General features: G+C 42.9%; 2 protein-coding genes across 3 annotated transcripts; one reads left to right on the top strand and one right to left on the bottom strand.

Annotated features, from left to right (window-relative positions):
• Positions 1-5441: 5441 nt before the first annotated feature.
• nkiras2 (NFKB inhibitor interacting Ras-like 2) lies at positions 5442-11181 on the bottom strand. Of its 2 annotated transcripts, XM_080488912.1 has the most exons (4): positions 10934-11000; positions 10486-10609; positions 8500-8741; positions 5442-6794 (listed from the first exon to the last, which is right to left on the bottom strand). In XM_080488912.1, exons 2-4 carry the CDS (start codon positions 10577-10579, stop codon positions 6552-6554), a joined length of 579 nt encoding a protein of 192 aa, XP_080345038.1. In that variant the 5' UTR covers positions 10580-10609; positions 10934-11000; the 3' UTR covers positions 5442-6551. The 2 variants fall into 2 exon arrangements, with proteins under 2 accessions (XP_080345038.1, XP_080345039.1); XM_080488913.1 differs by lacking the exon at positions 10486-10609 and having other exon boundaries at positions 5542-6794; positions 10934-11181.
• Positions 10989-18214, top strand: dnajc7 (DnaJ (Hsp40) homolog, subfamily C, member 7). Its single transcript, XM_080488911.1, has 14 exons — positions 10989-11110; positions 11731-11819; positions 11922-12046; positions 12230-12343; positions 12890-12964; positions 13069-13187; positions 15004-15157; positions 15282-15446; positions 15834-15925; positions 16030-16103; positions 16205-16351; positions 16465-16617; positions 16710-16772; positions 16856-18214. The coding sequence occupies exons 1-14, from the start codon at positions 11037-11039 to the stop codon at positions 16891-16893; spliced, it is 1482 nt and encodes a 493-aa protein (XP_080345037.1). The 5' UTR covers positions 10989-11036; the 3' UTR covers positions 16894-18214.
• The last annotated feature ends 91 nt before the right edge of the window (positions 18215-18305 follow it).

Below are 18305 nucleotides of genomic sequence, written 5' to 3'. Positions count from 1 at the left end.
TTTGTATGGGAAATTTTTTCACAATTTTTTTCCGTTAACGTCCCAAAATCTAATCGACTGGTCCTTGGATGATGGAAAATCATCCCCGAAAAGTTCATGCAATTCGGGTGAATTGCTTTTGCAAAAGGTTGGCCAAATACATACATACATATGTATGTTTGGTGGACAAACCAAAAAGAAATAAACACATGCAGATGAAAACACAACTTCTTTATTGGCTCAACTGGCAAAGGTAATAATAAAAAATGTTAGCAAAGTTGAGTTTTTTAAAAAAAAGAAACAATGGTAATTTAAAATTACTTGGCTGTTAACAATGTATTTGTATTAAAACCTCAAGGTTGAGAAATATAAAGCAGTAAGTATATAATCAATATGACTGTTTGAACTGGAAGGCAGATATACAGAGACTTACTGAGACTTTTTTATTTTAAACCCCCTAATTAATTCATTGCCTTTGGATCTGCCATAGACAACAATTTATTATAATGTGAAAATACACCGAGGGGAGTCCATTCAAATTAAATCGAAACTTACATGATTGGGAAATTTTGTCTCACGGACATGGTCAAACTTCAATACATAAACATGTTCAGGTCATCTTGGGTTAAAAGCTTCAAGTAAGAAAGTTGCTTTAAGGAAACATCATCCAATCACATACCAATCATGATGATCCATTGAGAAAATAGAAAAAAAGTACTTTCAGGCATTAATTAGTAAATATGTGTACAAATAATTATTGTCATACACTGTAGTCAAGAAACTGTCTCGAAAACACAAACTAAATATTGTGAAATCACACTGAAAACACAAAGCCATCAGCACGGTTCTATTAGTGTTGCTCATGAGTCATTAGCATTTTTTAACGACAGAAAACGAAGTGGCACAGATGGAGGGGACATTACTTTGAGCAGTGGAATAAATCAATTTGTTCTCTGTCTTCCGCCCTGGCTTTATTTAGCACTTTATTGAGCCTAAATGTTCTTTTTTTATTGACAGTTGGGAGACGTTTTGTCAACATGTCAGACGTGTAAAAACCTCCCTGAATGCACAAACAGCCTGGTTTAAAAACCACGACACAACAAACGGCCAAGATCCTGTTGGGTTGGTTGTTTTTTTTTTTTTGCTCCCGTTCAGAACGTCTTAAGCTTGACTTATTAAGATGAAATCAATGTGTGCTTTCGGGACAAGCTGTCTCTGATGATCGCCAGCATGACAGCTGACATTTGACATAACTGATGGCTTCGGGGCGGCTGATATTTCCAGCTGAGAAATAAAGGCCAGACAGAGCAGAGAAATAAAGGTGACACTGCCATTTGAGATGTACGTGTTCAATGCTTGGTGGGATTGTTTTGTTTATCTGATGCCTTGTGAAGGGCTGCTGTGGGAAGAGGGTCAGTGCAGCAGCTCACAGGGTCGGAGTTCATCTCCTCATCACCAGAAAAGGAAGACAAAAAAAAAAAGGGAGCATAAAATGTGACGGATTTTATGGGTTCCTGGGAGAGTCGGATCTTCAGCTGCTGTCATGATGAGACGTCGTCACGCAACAGGAAAACTGCATTACTGATAGCAACAACTCAAGACCCCTGCTTTGTTGCCTCGTGGCTTAAAGTTTTCATATTATTCAGCTTTTCAACACTCTCACATGATCTCACTGGTCCAAAAACACGGTCTTCAAAGTTTATTGCCCCAAATCCAGCTTTTCCTTGATTATTCTCCACGTGACTATTGGATCATAGGAGCTGCATTCAGAATCTGCTGTGTCTGTGTGAGCTGGACTGGCTCCGCCCACACAGGCCCATCTTGGGAAGAGGAGGAAGTACTTCCTCTCGTGGTGCCATGTGCCAGAGCCGAGCTGCCTAATTGTGGGAGGAGCCAAAGGGAGGGACTACCTTGATTGTGACTGGCTAAACCCCCCGATGACACTATATAGGGTTTGATTTCTGATTGGCCGGTTGGAGCAACACACTTTTTAAAACCTGAAACAAGCCAGGGAGAGAGAGGACAGACTGTCTTCACTTCTGGAGTGTCAGTCCCGGGTATGAGGAAGCATATTACTGAAAACCATTAGAAAGTCAATCTTGCATAATACAGTATGACCCATTTAAAACAAAAATGTACCAGATTATAAGTAATTAATTTATTCTTCTTGGATTCAAGTCTTAGTTCTTCACTGGTGCTCGCCACCCGGCTCTTTATAGGCTGTTCCATTGCGTCTTAAATCATATTAACGGTCCCATGTAATACAGTTTTTCAACAATTTCACATCGGTGTCAAAGGTCCAATAACGTTGTATTCAGTGAGTCAAAGTGATTATCCACTACCAGAGGGAGTGGTTATTTCCCCCACATGATGTCATTAAGGGAAAATCTTTGATTCGTCTCTATGAGCACACATTCGCTTAAAAAGTGGGGCTTCACAGGCTATGGGGACACTTATAGAAAACCATTAGATGGTACCGTTTAGTTTCCTCTGATGTCTCTGAGGAGACATTCTCATGTGTCCTCAGGTCAGTCGGGGTCTCGTCTCTTGCAAGCCCTCTGTTTATTCCACTCAAGTCGTTTACAGATCTTCATCTGGTATCTTGACGGCTCATCATAGCCTCAATATTTAACCAACTCTTCATTGTTCTCTTTTACGTCCTAATGCACAAGATGCTCTTCATATTGATGGAGCATACAACGTTCTGACTCAGCCTCGCGGTCAGCCTCCAGTTTTCTTCATCATCTTCAGATTTGTCCAAAACATTCTCAGTTTGGTCCTGGTGGTCAGTGCCATTAGCTTTATGGTGGACTCACCTCCTTCCCAGCTCGTCTTTTCATGTTTGCAGTACTCCTGAGATACATGAACCATCCATCTCGCTCAACATAAGGCTCACCTTCTAGTTTCCTGTAAATCCCGTCTCTTGACCCTCATCGCCTGGATTCTGTGTAACAGTGGAGTCAGCTCGTCTGCAACGGACTCCTGGACGTCTTATTCACTCAGTTTAAAGTGACGAGAAACAGCATGTCTGACGACTCTTTATTTCTCCTTTCTTCAACCAACTTCACAGAGAATGATCCTGCAGGACATTTAATGCAACTTTTGAAAACGGGCAGACTTGTAAAGGTGTGATTCTGCATTTAAAACAAACAAAGAAGCATAAAAATATCCAATAAAGAATTGTTTCTTGGCTGTTTCTCAATTTCACTGGAAGATCATTTTGTACATAACGGATGACGTTACTACAACCATAACAAGCATTTGATGGCAACATGATTATATACATTCCTACATAATAAGATGTAAATAACACCAAACACGCAAGTAATTATACTCATTAATGGGGGAATATGTTTTCCCAGCAGGATTTCACTTTGAACTTTGATGGAAAAAAAAAAAATAAACAGAAAGAAAAACAAAACACGACATGTGCTAAACTCTTCATTATTTCAGGAAAAACACATTTTAAAATTGAATCTATAACGGAAACAAATCATATCTATTTAAGAAGAAAAAAAGCTTTAGTGCATTTATCAGGAGCAATTATCTGGAAGTAAATCACTGCTCTTATCTCCCAGTACTAAGTGGATGAAATAGAAATCTCTCCTTTGAGGTGGGCGATTTTAAAAGGAGGCAAAATGGTGCTAAATCCTGCCGGCACCTCCCGGATAAATCCCCATCCATTGCCAGGTTAACACATTGACGCCTTCCAGGAGTCTCTGCTTGGCTCTCAGGGACACAACATGATCACTGAGATGTCCTGTCATCGTCACAAATCATCACATTGGCACAGTTTGGTCATTAAAAAGAACATGACTGAAAGGAAATGGTACATGGTGGCATCCTCTGGGGAAACTGCGGGAAGTATGATATAATTCGGAAATGTTACACTTCAGGTTTTCTCATTATCTTGCATTAATCTCCGCAGATCATCGCTCCGGCTCCGTCTGAATGCCACCGTGATTCAGACTTAAGCTGGTTTACACGATCGCTTTATTGACGTCTGCATGATGCCCAACCAGAAAATGTTAAAGTCGCTCTTTTGGTCCTCATTGGTAAATTATTCCTAAAAAATAAAAATAAAAGAAATGTGTGCACATACTGTGCGTGAGGTCAATTTATTTTGTTTCCCACAGCATATCAGAAAATGACAGCTTTTATATAAGAAGAATACAATTATAGCACACAGTGCAATGAACACTGCATCAGCTGCAGTGTTTGCCCTTTTTCTTTTTACAATCTTATAAAATTACCAAATATCACATATAAATCGGGTCTGTTAAACATAAGGAGAAGGGACCAAATCTGGCCTGCCTTGAAAAGTGTAAAAAAAAATTATAATACAAAGAAGACATACATTTTTAACTGTACCATATCGTGTATAGTAATTCATTTTATAATGGTTTATAACACTAATATGTGTCCCCATAGCCTGTGAGGCCCCGGAAGTGAAGAAGGTCTGTCATCTCCCTCACTTGCGTGCTCCACTTTTTAGTTAATACAGGTGATTCAGAGGTTTTCCCTTCGTGATGTCATGCAGGGAAATAACCGCTCCCTCTGGTAGTGGATAGTGACCCTCCTACAGGTAGGTAAAAACTTACAAAGATTACTGATATACTGAATAAATTCTGTATAATATGAAAAGTTGTTACAGTTCCTGAGAGCGGCGTGGACGGACACAGAAACAGAGACCGCCTGTTCTCAGTCGAACTCACAAGAGGGACTTTTAGATTAGATTAAATTCAAGACTAAAGCTGGAATTGGGGAAATACACTTTGAATACAAAGTTTGGACCTCCTGACAACTATGTGAAATTGTTGAAAAACCGCACAATATGGGACCTTTAAATAAAGGAATAACCGTTTCTAATGATTTTAATGGGGATCATATAGCAGACACAACACAACATGGAGACTAATGAAAGACCCCATTAACGTCAGTCTGGGATGCTGAACCCTGCAGAAAGCATGTTATAACTTACATTTATAAACTGTTGCCAACAAACATTTATATATATGAAGATAAAGCACAAAGTCAATTGATTTGTTGCATTTTTGCATGCCGGAAAGTTCAAACCGTTAACACAAGCTGTGATTAAATGCATTGTTTTGAGAGTTTTTGCAGTACTTCTTGCAAAATGACACTATATTATGAATAAGTCTTACCTTTTTACAATAAAACAAAGAGAAATATTGGACTTTCTGACATTTTAAAGTCATTGTGCTAGCGACTTGCTATTTCAGCCCTGGTGAAATTAGACTATTTGATCCCTGAACCTAAAATCAGGGACGCCATGGTTGTAGTTGCACTTCCTGATTGTGACCACCAGAGGGCAGTAGACAACCAGGATCCGAAACAGTCAACTTTCAATTCACAGGAAAGGAAAGCGTCTATAAATCATTATTACTATTAAATTAATAGTATTAATACATATCTACCAGGCGTTTAGAAATGACACCAGTGAAGTAAATCTGTTTAATTCATGTGTTCATAAAGCACTTTCAGATCATGACACAAACAACTCCTAAATACCTTCAAAGTAAAAAAAAGACATGAGTGAATCACAATGCATCAGTTTGGGTTTTATTTACACGATTCTTTATTTGTGGAACACTGAACGACATGTTATCCTCCCAAGAAAAGAAAAAAGAATCTGCGTTTGTGCTTAATTACATCCATTATAACACAACCACCAATTTTAACAGGCTTTGATTTGTTCACAAAGCAAAGGCCAAGTGAGGCACACGCTCAGAATATTTACACATAAAAAGGCTGACATTCATGGAATAATGTTACACGTAACATTCCCTGGCACAAACACACAAGTTTTCAAGACGCTTATAGAACATGTTCCTCAATTTATTCAGTGAATCAAAGATTAAAAGCTGCTTCGATCTGACATCAGAGTCTGTTCAGTAATCCAGGTGTGTCCAGGATGGACTTCACCTCCCAGTGAAACCTCACTTAAGTGATTTTTATCAGTGGTGTTGTTAACAATAGAGTGTGTTTCTTGTGGAGATAGCGGGCAGCACCGTGTTAAGAAATGTCCAGGATCGCCTCTAAACATCTGATTCTCAACAATGAAGAGTGTAACAAATCTCCACATCGGTTTATCAAAAATGATAAAGAGCGATTCAGTAACAGTTGAGACGTCTGTGATTTATCATTCAATCTCAAAGTAAATACTCTCACTTGTGCAGGGTGAACATGAAGCAGGGTGCCCCCCCCCCCCCCCCCCCCCCAGGTTCTGATCTGACCGTTGATCATCAGCAGTTTTACGACAATCAGCCAGTCGTCTCAACATGATTGAGATTCAGTGAGTCTGATAATTCATCAAACGTGTGTTTTCCTCAAGTAAAAAGCATGTGCAGTCATAGACAAAGTAAAATTTCACCAAACATCACACACAGATGTGACACGAGCTCCCCTACTTCCTCTGGCGTCAAATATATCAAAACTTGTTTGTGGTACAAATGCAGGTCCCTTTAATACCCCTCCTCCTCCTCCTCCTCCTCCTCCTCCTCCTCCTCCTCTTCCTCCCTTCTTGCCCCAGACAGGTGTGACCCAGTGACCTAGCTGTCCGTGGAGCCGCTGCCTTTGTTCTTGTTGCGGCTGAGCGGGAAGGTGGACTTGCTCTGCGGCTGCGTCATCTTGCTGGCCAGATAGACGAAGGGCTCGATGAGCGTGTGGCGGTCGGCCACCGACACCTCCCAGAGACGCACCTTCTCGTTCTTCGCCCAGTTCTGGGCCATGTTGGTGTCGATCCTCCTCTCGTCCTGCTTGTCCAGCTTGTTGCCCAACACGACAATAGTCACCTGTAAACAAAGCTCGTGGAGTTTAGTCCCGCCGAGCTTTAACTCTGACGTCGCGTGAGGACGGCGGCGCTTCAGTCCGGCTGAGCCGCAGCTTTAATGGCAGGTTGTCTCACTGCGTTTAAATAGAACGGGGAGGAAAGAACATTCAAACGATTTATTCGTGTTTCTCATCCCAGAGATTGATCACAGTCTGTGGACATGACTTGCAATACTAGAAACTTTTTTAAGCTTCCAAGCAGTTTTGTGATGAAGTTCTAAAAGCCTGGAATCCCTGCTCGGCACAAAACGGAACTTAGAACTCCAGATAAGACTGACCAGATATTGGTACCGGGTTCGATATGGACGTAACCAATAGATCAGACTGACCCAAGTGACAGATCTAAATCCATCCAACACCCCGCAGTCAGAAGGTTCGTGTCCACTGGGGTGTTTTATTCTCGCTTGGCGGGCGTGTCACTTGCCGGCCACTAGGCGGTGTCAAGATTAAAAAAAACGGTTTTCCTTCAACAGCAACAATTTTCTGCAGGACAGGGCCGTGCTTAGCGTCTATCCAGGCATTGCTGTGAGCCGCGCACTCGCGCTCCAGAGTGACTGTGTCAGTCACATCTCAATCATCTTTAGCACGGAGCATCGCTGGTGCGTGAGCCTGGAAACGCTTTAGCATGTCGCATGTAGCATGGCTCCGAGTGACATACTGCACCTGATAACCAAACCAACACGGCGGCTCGGTCACAAACTTTACTTTTACAAACTCTGTTATTACATAAGCAGCCAAAACGTTTTCCTGAAAACATTTTAATGGGAGAAATAAGCTGTGCAGTTGTTGAGTCTGTCATGGTTTTGGTTCCATTACAGCTCGTTCAGACCTTTTCTGAAAGTTTCACGATATGTGGGACCTCCGCCGCTCAACGTGCCCGGCAACGCACGCAACAAGCACCAGAGCATTTCATAGACAGTGAACTTGAGGCGAGGAACTGACGGATCTCGTGGACACGTGACATAATAATGTTGATATTTATCTTTTCTACAGCTCTGACACTTTAACTTCAAATATTCCGTTTAAAAAAACCTTAAAGTTGCTTCTGCAACAACCCTACTTGAGTTATGCTCGTCAGACAAGAGCATTGTTGTTTATAATTTATACTCAGTTGATGTTTTTTTAGATAATGTTGATTTTTTTCTTCCCCCCCCCAACGGTTCTTACACTTTAATTCCAAAGATTCAACTTGAAAACCTTTATAGCCGCTGCTGCTGCCTGTATGTATTGTGAAGCCAACATGATTTAGATAAATCTACAATAACAATAATTGCTGAGAGAAAAATAAATATACATCGGAATCAGTATTGGCATGTTTATCTGAATTGGAACTGTAAAAGGTGGACTGGTGCATCCCTACTAATAACAACTGACAATCTAATATCCACATCTACTACATAATAGTCCATTCTAAATTTTAAATGACAAATCACTTCTTTTTTTTAATTTTTTTTATCTCGGGTCCACTATGAATAGACAAGACTTTAAAGACGGTGTTTATTCTGTTTAGTCAGTGGATCATAAACTACATTTCTCTGCTTTTTGGCACTTTTTTTAATTGTCAAGACGCAACAAACTGCCAAGGAATTAAGAGAGACACCTCTCTGCCAAATCCGTCTGCGGTCAAACGTCTCGCCCTATTTCAACATCGTCATGGTCAGAGCTCACCTCTTTCTTGTCTCTGTGGCGGTCGATGTCTTTCTTGAGGGCTTCCATTCGCTTGAAGGACTCCTTACTATCGATGCTGTACACCAGCACGAAGCCGTCGGCGAAGGTGTAGTAGTGTCGCGGGAACTCCATCCCCTCGCGGAGTCCACGGGTGTCGTAGAAGCGCACCTGCTCCCGCGTGCCGCGGTCCGTTTCCACAGAGCCGATGTAGATATCCTCCAGGGTCTCCATGGGCTCCGAACCTGACAGACATCAAAACAAAGGAAAGGTCGAGTGAGCAGAGTGAAAACTGCTAAATCAGTTTAAATTAAATCAGGACTGGAACAATAAACGCGGTTCCCATAGTGATGCTCGTGTTCCCTGAAGGTACAGAGGAGGAGCCCCAAGAGGAGTTTTTAATGTTCAATTCTTTAAGTTTTGCTCGTTCTACATTTTTGAGTTTGGAATCATTAAGAAAATCATATATGACCCATATTTTTGAGCAAAAATAATCTATACTGTAAAATATTATAATAGATTTATTAATCAGACCTATATGTTAGTTTTCCATTGCAATGTGTGGCACTGAATGATCTAAAACCACACAAAAACAAAACTTCAACAAAACGTAGGAACTTTAGGTTCTTCAAATACTAAATGAGCTGTAATTAGGTAATTTTTGTCATTTGATGATTCAGTTTCTGGAACAAATGTTTCATACAAATTCATCTCAGTCTCATTATTTTGATCAGATCGTGGAAGTGAAGAGTCGCAGGGGCCCAGGAGTTTGATGATTTTCAAGTAGGCTGTGGCATCCTCTGGACTTTAGAAAATACTGTGTTAAAGTAGTTTTATACATGACAGCTAATCTATGTTCTTCTTGCAGTTACTGTTCTCAACAATCACACGGAACACAATCACTGCAGAGCCACTACACAACTCAGAGATCGCTATATAGAGGAAGATTTCTTCAACAATATCAGATCAAATAAATGTGTCTGAAAAAATATTCAGAATCCACTATTAAATGAATTTATGTTTTAGCGGGTGCACATTTCTCCCACATTTGGTCCTCCATTTGGGGCATCTTAGTTTTTAAACAACATTTTAATCACCCCCATCTCAATTATGCACCGACCTCGGGACGAACTGTGCAAGAACACGATAAGGTGGATCGTTGCGATTATTCAAGGAGTTTTGTTGTCATACCATTACATGTCCTGGTATGAAATTCTGTTCCCGAGGTCTGGCCGATGCCAAAAACAGAAATAGTGAAGAATGAAATAGAATAAAAGTAGAAGTGAAATGTATAATAGAATAGAAATGTCCCATTAAATAGGCAGGATAAAACTATATATGCTGTGTTTAAATGAACAGATGGCAAATTAATAAATACATAAATGAATAAATTTAAATAAATGAATAGACAAGAACAGGCACTGGGTACAGTAGAGTGCATACACTGATCTCCTCCATCAGGTACCTCTCTCATCTGCTTTGTATGGGAACTTTTTTTCGCAAGTTTTGGGGGAATTATCATTCAGAAATGGTTAACCAGTAATGTCCAGCATGCCTCGGCCTCCTGAGGAAGTAGAGGTGCTGATGGGTCTTCCTGACCCAGGGAGGAAATGTTTCAGCTCCAGGTGAGGCCCCCAGTGAGGTGCTGGAGACCACCTCCATGTGCAGTGGAGAGGGGGGGGGAAAGCCACGATCGTCTCCTTGGCCTTTCTCGCGCTGAAGCAGAGATTGTTTTCTCTTTACCAACTCTCCAGATGTTCCACCTCCTCTTTGTATTGGGGCTCATCGCTGTGGTGACGCTGCCCACCACTGCTGTGTCGTCTGCAAACTTCACTATGTCACATAATTACACCGCATAACCAGGTATGTTCAGTGTAAACAATTTGAAACAAATCAAGGATTTTAATTGTCATAAGAACCTTCAAACGAACAAATATAGATGACATGCGTCTGATTAAACCTTCTCTGTGATGTGACACTGCGACATACCCGCGACATGGTTGGCATACAGTAACTGTTCCAACACCGCCGTTTTCCCAACAGCTGCCTGGCCGCACACCACCACTTTGCAGCTTTTTCCCATGACGGTGTGTCACTGTCCTCTCTCCGCAATCTGCTCACCAGAGACACATTCACAAACCTGATTACGCCACCTACCCAGTAATGCATGCTATACGAGAAGCTATACGGATATAAATATAATATTGTTATAAAATGAGCTGACAATCAGGGTTTTTTCTTTTTTTAGGATCCGGCTTCAAAAACATTAGCTTAGCATTTACCTTAGCGTTAGCGTTCATGACATTTTACACCAACAACAACATAAAGCGTATTTCTAATTACATTTTAAACAAGCTAATATTTAAAAATAAGTTGTTTTGGGTGCTGGCTACATGGGTATCCGTACATATTTTTGAAAAAATGTATTTATTTTTACCTCCGAACCGCTTGCTTTTCTCTCAAAACGGCCGACTTCCTGTTTACAGTCTACGTCACGACTCTGCAGTCCGAGGACACGCCCCCTTCTCATTGACGGCAAAATGGCGACGGAGAACTGTGATGCTGTGAACATGGACCCTGACATCGATCTGCTCAGCGACGAAGAAATAGAACGGTGAGGCAATTCACATCCCTGCTGTCAGCTACCGAAAGGCGTCCGCAGCGATTCCTTGTCCTGGCGTGTGTGGGTGAATGTCAGTGTCGTGTTAATGTTGTTGTCGCATTATGAGAGCTAACTAACTAGCCGCGCTGCCGCTAACTGTTTGGCTAAATTTGGAAAGCGTCTTGCCCCCTCACACCCCCCTTAAGAAAAATATAAATAAAGGTTGCTATGCTGCTCTCAAAGACGCTGTGAGGAATCTAATTCCAGCCGTGGAAAGTGAGGGTTGACATGGTTGACAGTGTCATCAATGCAGTGAATGGCAGCAGCTGGTTAATGACAGGTTGACTCAATGTGTGGTCATGATGCAGAAGTAATGGCAGTGGCCCACAGCATGGTGTCATATGTTCCTGGCTCTGCTCGAGCTGCCAGCTTCACAAAAATAGACACCCCTGCCCTGCTGTTTGGGCTCTTTCTATGTTTAGCTGACTCAAACTTGCCAACTCCTCCACACACTCTCATTTGCAGTGTAAATGTCAACATGGATGTGATGACTTTCCACATTTCACCACAAAGCTTCTCACATTTGTCATACCTGCTGCGATCACATGTTTTGTGTTCTTACCGTCCCACAGGGAAGCCGAGGGCTTCAAAGAGCAAGGCAATGCCTTTTATATCAAGAAGGATTATGGCGAAGCCTTCAACTATTACACCAAGGCCATTGGTAATTACGCCTAAATTGTTTTGGTTTCCTCATATATGCATTCCCCAGTATGGATCATTGTGTTTTCCATTGATTCATTTTGATAACTTCTTACTTTCGTAGACATGTGCCCCAAAAATGCAAGTTATTATGGGAATCGGGCAGCCACACTCATGATGTTGTACCGGTACAGAGAGGCTCTGGAGGATGCCCAGCAGTCAGTGCGACTAGACAACTCCTTCATGAAGGTTATTACCTTCTTTTGTGGCTTTTCTGTGCTGCAACGTTTTCAGCCAGCCTTTACCTACCTTGCCTGATAAGCGCTCTGGGATCAGTGTTGACCCGTAAATGACTTAATAGGATGCCGTTTAACTTTTTTCAACAAGGCTGTAAACGTCAAGACGTGTAAACTGTAAATGTGTGACTCGCAGGGCCATCTGCGGGAGGGCAAGTGCCACCTGTCGCTCGGTAATGCCATGGCTGCCAGCCGCTGTTTCCAGAGGGTTCTAGAGCTGGAGTCAGACAACAGCCAGGCCCAACAGGAGGTGAGCTTAAAAGAGCCTGATGACACCACTTGCAAACAATTAACCACGAGATGTGATTACGTGGAACCAAAAGTAATCCGATTAAACGCCGACCCGAATATATTTGCACCATATAAACGATGGGGTGCAGTCCGGTTTTTGATCCGCCACATCATTCCAAAAAGCGACCCGTGCTGGTCTCTTCCTCATTAGATTTTGAAGCAAGAGAATGTTTCTTTGTTGGAGTTTTGTTTTGTTTTTTTTAAAGCAAAAAGAAGCACTGCAAGCGTCATCCGAATGGGAGATTCTGTGCCCACGTTACAAACGGTAACCGTCCCAGTGCAAAGCATTATGGGACGGATCCACTGAAATGAATCGGGGCACATTTTGGTGCATATAAACCGTCACAACATTCCGATTGAGTGTTCATGTAAGTGCGACAATCTGATCCGAAAATCCATAAATAATTCAGTCAGATTGACAAAAAAAAAAAAAGCCACCATGTAAATGCAGCTACTGTCACATAAACTGGCGCTTGTCACTAATTCTAAAACCTTCTTCTGGCAGCTGAAGAACGCGGACGCCGTCCTTGAATACGAGAGAATGGCAGAAATTGGATTTGACAAGAGAGACTTCAGGATGGTAAGCGTCTCAGTAGTTGGGCTCATATCTTTTTCTTTTCTTTTTTTAAGTGCACTGTAGTGACGATGAACAAGAGCTTGAGTCAGTCTGTGGTTGTGTTTTAGGTTGTGTTCTGCATGGACCGTGCCTTGGACTTCGCCTCCGCTTGTCACAGATTCAAGATACTGAAGGCAGAGTGCTTAGCACTACTGGGACAATACCCCGAGGCGCAGTCTGTAGCCAGGTAAGGGACTCCTATCAACATAAGCCCCCCCCCCAAACCCCCAGAAGAGCTTGAGGGGAAGTTGCAGGGAAGTCTCCATATTGCCGCTGCGACCTTGTTGTGGACTTTATGGGAAATACGATCCAACTTTAATTCCAACAATATAATGGAGAGTCAGCAAATTGTCGTCATGCTCTGTGCTTGGCCATGTGACAAACTTCCTGTCCACCACAGTCTGAGTCATGCGGGGGGGGGGGGGAAGAAGACGAGGCACTTATTTTCTGCTGTGTACTGAACCCTTTCTGTGAGGCACCGCTCCATTCTGTGGGTCGGCACTGCAGAGAGATGCAGTCCGGTGATAGAAGCTTGATATCAAGTCCCCGTGTGTGTCGGTTAAAGTTCCTCTACCAGAGTCCAAACAGGATGTACATCTCTATTATGTTGTCAATATTTCTTTTCTGAAGGAAACATTTCCAACATTCAAATTTCGCGTGACATCGTCCGTTTTGTTGTCATCTTGGCGGCCACGGAAACGACACAACATTCCCGAGGCATTGTGTCACAACATCCTGGTTGTACAGACGATCTCGATTTGCAACTGGAAAAACGATCAGATTCACAACATTGAAGACTTTTGTCGTGGCTTGAAGACTCTTTTCTTTGACAGTCTGGATTTCTTTGAGGCTGAATCAAGTCAAATGTAGATATTTGACTTGATTCAAAAACTGATAAAAAACTAAAGTGTATCTTATGTTGTATACATTAAGTTTGAGTTGCTCTTCGAGATGATAAACATTTCATCACATTTCCAGCTGGTTTTGTTTTAACCACCTTGGCCTCTTTTTTTAAAACAGTTTCACGTGTGTTTTTCTTCTCCTATTTTAAGTTTTTTTTCCTTTCAGAAATTCAAATCATTTTAGGGTCTTTTTCTTTTTTTTTTTAAGCTGTTTTAGTATTTTTTCACCCATTTCCTGTGGTTTTATGTCTTTTTCCCCATGTTGCTTGTGCCATTATTTTTTTAAAGCCCTTTTCAGCCAGGAGTTAAAACTCCTTTTGAGATGGTGTGTCAATAAAATGAAAGATAAAATGTTTATTTAGGTATAAATTAGTGAAAGCTTCAGGGAGCCTCAGGCTGCAGACCTCTGGTCTTGATAGATTCTTCACCCTGTCAATCACTGTACACCTATCCTGCCTGCACCTGATTGGACAACCGTGTCGTCTCGGGGGTTGTCTTGAGTTCAAACTGGACCAAAATGGCGGTTCTGAGACAAACTTTCTCTTGTATTACTAAAATAGTTCAGCGAGAAGAATTTCTGAAAACACGTGAGGCGAGAAACAAACTTGATGTTCCTGAAGAAAACCATGGAAGCTCCACGCCAGGAACACAATCTGCACCGACGGCGTTTATTAGAATGAAGAGAATGACCATTTCTGTCATTTAGGTTCATTAAGACATTTTCAGTTTGAAACGATTGTTCTTTATTTAACAACCTCAAAATGAAGCAGGACTGCTTCCTTTATAAGAAAAAATCATAATAGGCGAATGTTTTCTCATCTTTATCGAAATAAAACTATAATTATCTACATCTTGACTTCAGTGTAGTTTTCTTCAAGATGGTCTGGTGGATTGACTGTATCCTTCCATCCCTCGTTGTTTATGCAGCAGCAGGAAGATAGAAGTTAATTAGGCTTCTGCTCACGTCCCATTCATTAAAAACCGATTCGTTGACACACTAAATATCCGCAGTGGCTCGATTTGCTCCCTTGGGACGCCGGGAAGCTCCAATTACAGTCGTCTTGTCTGTGTTTTCACCTGCACCGTCTTCTCCCCGCGCAGTGACATCCTGCGGATGGACTCCACTAACGCAGACGCCCTGTACGTGCGCGGCCTCTGCCTGTACTACGAGGACTGCATCGACAAGGCCGTCCAGTTCTTCGTCCAGGCGCTGCGCATGGCTCCCGACCACGACAAGGCCCGGCTGGCATGCAGGGTGAGGAATTCACCGGACGCTCGTGTTTCGTTTTGGGGTTTTTTTTGTTTGTTTTTTTAACACGATTCTCTCCATACAACCGAAATCAAAAGATTTGGTGGGTCTTGTGTGTGTGTCCGTCCAGAACGCCAAAGCACTGAAGGCCAAGAAGGAAGAAGGGAACAAAGCGTTCAAGGAGGGGAGCTTTGAGGCGGCGTACGAGCTGTACTCCGAAGCACTAACAATAGACCCCAACAACATCAAGACCAACGCCAAGCTGTACTGTAACAGAGCCACTGTCGGCTCCAAGGTGAGTGACGCACAGGCGAGCAACGCCGCCGGCTCCCGCAAACTCTTGACGCGTCGTTTTTAAATTAGACCGTCATCTGATGGCGGTGTCAAATGACCGTGTTGTTTGATCTTAATAAGCCCAGAACTATCGGTGCAGGAACTTCTGTTGTGCTCCAATCAACAGTTTTTGTTTTGAATTGATTCTCGAGGATTAAAGTCAATGGCGTAAAAACAAAAAAAGCCACATGGTGTATGTGGCTTTTTTTGTTTTTACGCCATTTCGTCTGGTTCCTCATCGCTGCCGCGTAGTTTCAGTACCAGTAGGTCGCCGCGTTTGCCTTTCTCTCTCTGCCTCCCCGTGGTCACACGTTTCCTCTTTTTCTTTTTTCTTTTCTCCCTTGGAAAGCTGAAGAAACTAGAACAGGCCATCGAAGACTGCACAAAGGCCGTCAAGCTGGATGAGACCTACATCAAGGCCTATTTGAGGAGAGCGCAGTGGTACGACGCAGAATTCTAACAAACGCCATTTGCATTCCATGTTTTGTTTTTTTTATTTATTTTTTTCCCAAGTTTGTGCTTCAGTCTAACCGGCCGTATTGCAGCTACATGGACACGGAGCAGTACGAGGAGGCCGTGCGGGACTACGAGAAGGTTTACCAGACGGAGAAGACGAAAGGTGAGAAACTGTTTCCCGGCGTGACGCCGCTTCCCGCCGCCGCCGCTTCCCGCCGCCGCTTCCCGCCGCCGCCACTCACTGGCCGCTCTCTGTCCTACCAGAACACAAGCACCTCTTGAAGAATGCACAGCTGGAGCTGAAGAAAAGCAAACGGAAAGATTATTACAAAGTGCTCGGGGTGGATAAGAACGCCACGGAGGAGGAAATCAAAAAGGCGTACCGCAAACGAGCGCTTCTACATCACCCAGGTGCTTCCCAGTGAAGTTTCCTACGATCAAACCCTTTGACCCTTTTCCCTCTCGTCACGCGTCCAGACCCGCTTTGGACCCAGAGTTCATTCCCTTTTCTCCCCGTCCTCCAGACCGCCACTGTAGTGCCACTCCAGAGGTGCAGAAGGAGGAGGAGAAGAAGTTCAAAGAGGTGGGCGAGGCGTTCAGCGTGCTGTCCGACCCAAAGAAGAAGTCTCGCTACGACAGCGGGCAGGACCTGGAGGACGACGGCATGAACATGGGAGGTCAGTGGAAGGATGGACTGATCGGTCTCTGCGGGGGAAAGAGGTTTTGTTTGTCTTTTCTAGGTTCTTACTTCCATTTTGTCTCCTGGCAGATTTTGATGCCAACAACATTTTTAAGGCATTCTTCGGCGGTCCGGGCGGATTCAGTTTTGAAGGTAATTCCTGAACTTTTCGTGTCTTTCCGTTTATATTCCACGTCTCAGGGACTGACATTTATTTTCTTCTTGTTTGTTTGCAGCCTCTGGACCCGGGAATTTCTTCTTCCAGTTTGGTTAATTGTGGGATTTCGCGCCATCAACATTCACTACATCAGGATTTTTTCAACAAATGTCAACCCCCTCAACACCATCACCCATATTTAATGACTGACCGATCACCTGTCAGATTCTTGTCTATGCCAGTGACTGAGTGTATGCAAACCAAACGGCCACACGCAACAAAACCAATTTAAAAGCCGGTCACGGCGAGGACGCCGCCACCGCTCGGTCCAAGTTGATAGGCTTACTGGTTTTCTTCCCTCTAGAGTGAAACAAACTTGAAAGTCAGTAATGGCTACCAACACTGGTCCAACTCAATCCTCTGGATTGTTTGAGATATGGAGAGATTGTGCAGCTATCGTGTCTGAGCTTTTAGGGATGCAAGCAGGGAGTGCCGTCCCGGGTAAACCTTGAGATGTTGGGGGGGGTCGGGTGGGGGTGGTGGGGCGGAGTCTGCATGAAACTTGCTCGGTGTTGTTTTGTGGTTGTTTTTACAGCAAAATCGCTGAGCAAAACCACTCCCCCCCCCACTTTCTAAGAACCTGTCCGACAGACAGTTGGCTGCTAAGAATTCGCACTGAGGACCCCCACCCAACCCCCCCACCCCCCGTCTTCTAATATCTAACGTTTCATCACTTTATTGTAAATTGACAGCAGTGGGGAGCCGAGACCGACACGTACAGTACAGCAAAGCACACTAGAAAAGATTGCCGAGGAGAGACGGCTCCGCTGGCTTCACTACCAGCAAAGGCCTCCTCCTTTTTTCTTTTTCTTTTTCTTTTTTTACTTTTTTAAATTTTATTTTAATATGTATATTTATTGTATATTTGCTGTCTGGTGGAACTATCCATGTAAGATGAAGACTCTTCTGTTCGGAAAAACAGGCACCCTTTACAAGCATGTCTTTGACACAAGAAAAGAAAAAGAAAAACACTCAGGAAGATAATTCTGTTGCTGGGTCTGCATGAAATGTTGTGCTGAAAAGTGTTTATGCTGTTATCTGTTACTTGAGCTCTGTGATATTACTCAAACGCAACAGATCGTAGAACAAAGTCAGTTATCATGAATATCACATTATTTTGTGATATGTGTTTGCCGTTGTCCAAGAAAGTCGGGCACTGTGTGACGATTGAAACCTGGTGACGTTCATTTACTTCCTGACGAGTGAAAATCGCTGTGCTGGGTGAAGAAAAGAAGAGCCTCCTCATCGATTCTTTTGATTTTGTTTTTGCTTTTCATTGTTTTTATGCCCTTTCAACGGTAAAAAACCAAACCTCTCTTTGTCCTTTAAAAGTACCTGACGTGTCAATAAAGTCGGCCTCTTCTGGGTTTCCCCCTGATTGTTTTTTTCTTTTTTACCTTCTTTGACTGCAGCCACAGATTTGATTGTTTTAAACTTGTATTGAAGGCGCGCTGCGGTGAACTGACAGC

The sequence above is a fragment of the Lipophrys pholis genome, assembly GCF_963383615.2.
Source record: "Lipophrys pholis genome assembly, chromosome: 19".
NCBI lineage: Eukaryota > Metazoa > Chordata > Actinopteri > Blenniiformes > Blenniidae > Lipophrys > Lipophrys pholis.
The sequence above is the reverse complement of the archived record's forward strand: the minus strand, read 5'-3'. Positions and strand labels throughout refer to the sequence as shown.

What these genes read in the sequence shown, in the direction of transcription:
- dnajc7 (XM_080488911.1), top strand. Translation starts at nt 11,037, where the DNA reads ATGGCGACGGAGAACTGTGATGCTGTGAACATGGACCCTGACATCGAT. An exon ending in GAGGCGCAGTCTGTAGCCAG is followed by an intron (nt 13,188 to 15,003) that starts GTAAGGGACTCC and finishes CTCCCCGCGCAG; the next exon opens with TGACATCCTGCGGATGGACT. An exon ending in GAGCCACTGTCGGCTCCAAG is followed by an intron (nt 15,447 to 15,833) that starts GTGAGTGACGCA and finishes TCCCTTGGAAAG; the next exon opens with CTGAAGAAACTAGAACAGGC.
- nkiras2 (XM_080488912.1), bottom strand. Translation starts at nt 10,579, where the DNA reads ATGGGAAAAAGCTGCAAAGTGGTGGTGTGCGGCCAGGCAGCTGTTGGG. An exon ending in GTATGCCAACCATGTCGCGG is followed by an intron (nt 8,742 to 10,485) that starts GTATGTCGCAGT and finishes GATGTCTGTCAG; the next exon opens with GTTCGGAGCCCATGGAGACC. An exon ending in GCCACAGAGACAAGAAAGAG is followed by an intron (nt 6,795 to 8,499) that starts GTGAGCTCTGAC and finishes CTTTGTTTACAG; the next exon opens with GTGACTATTGTCGTGTTGGG.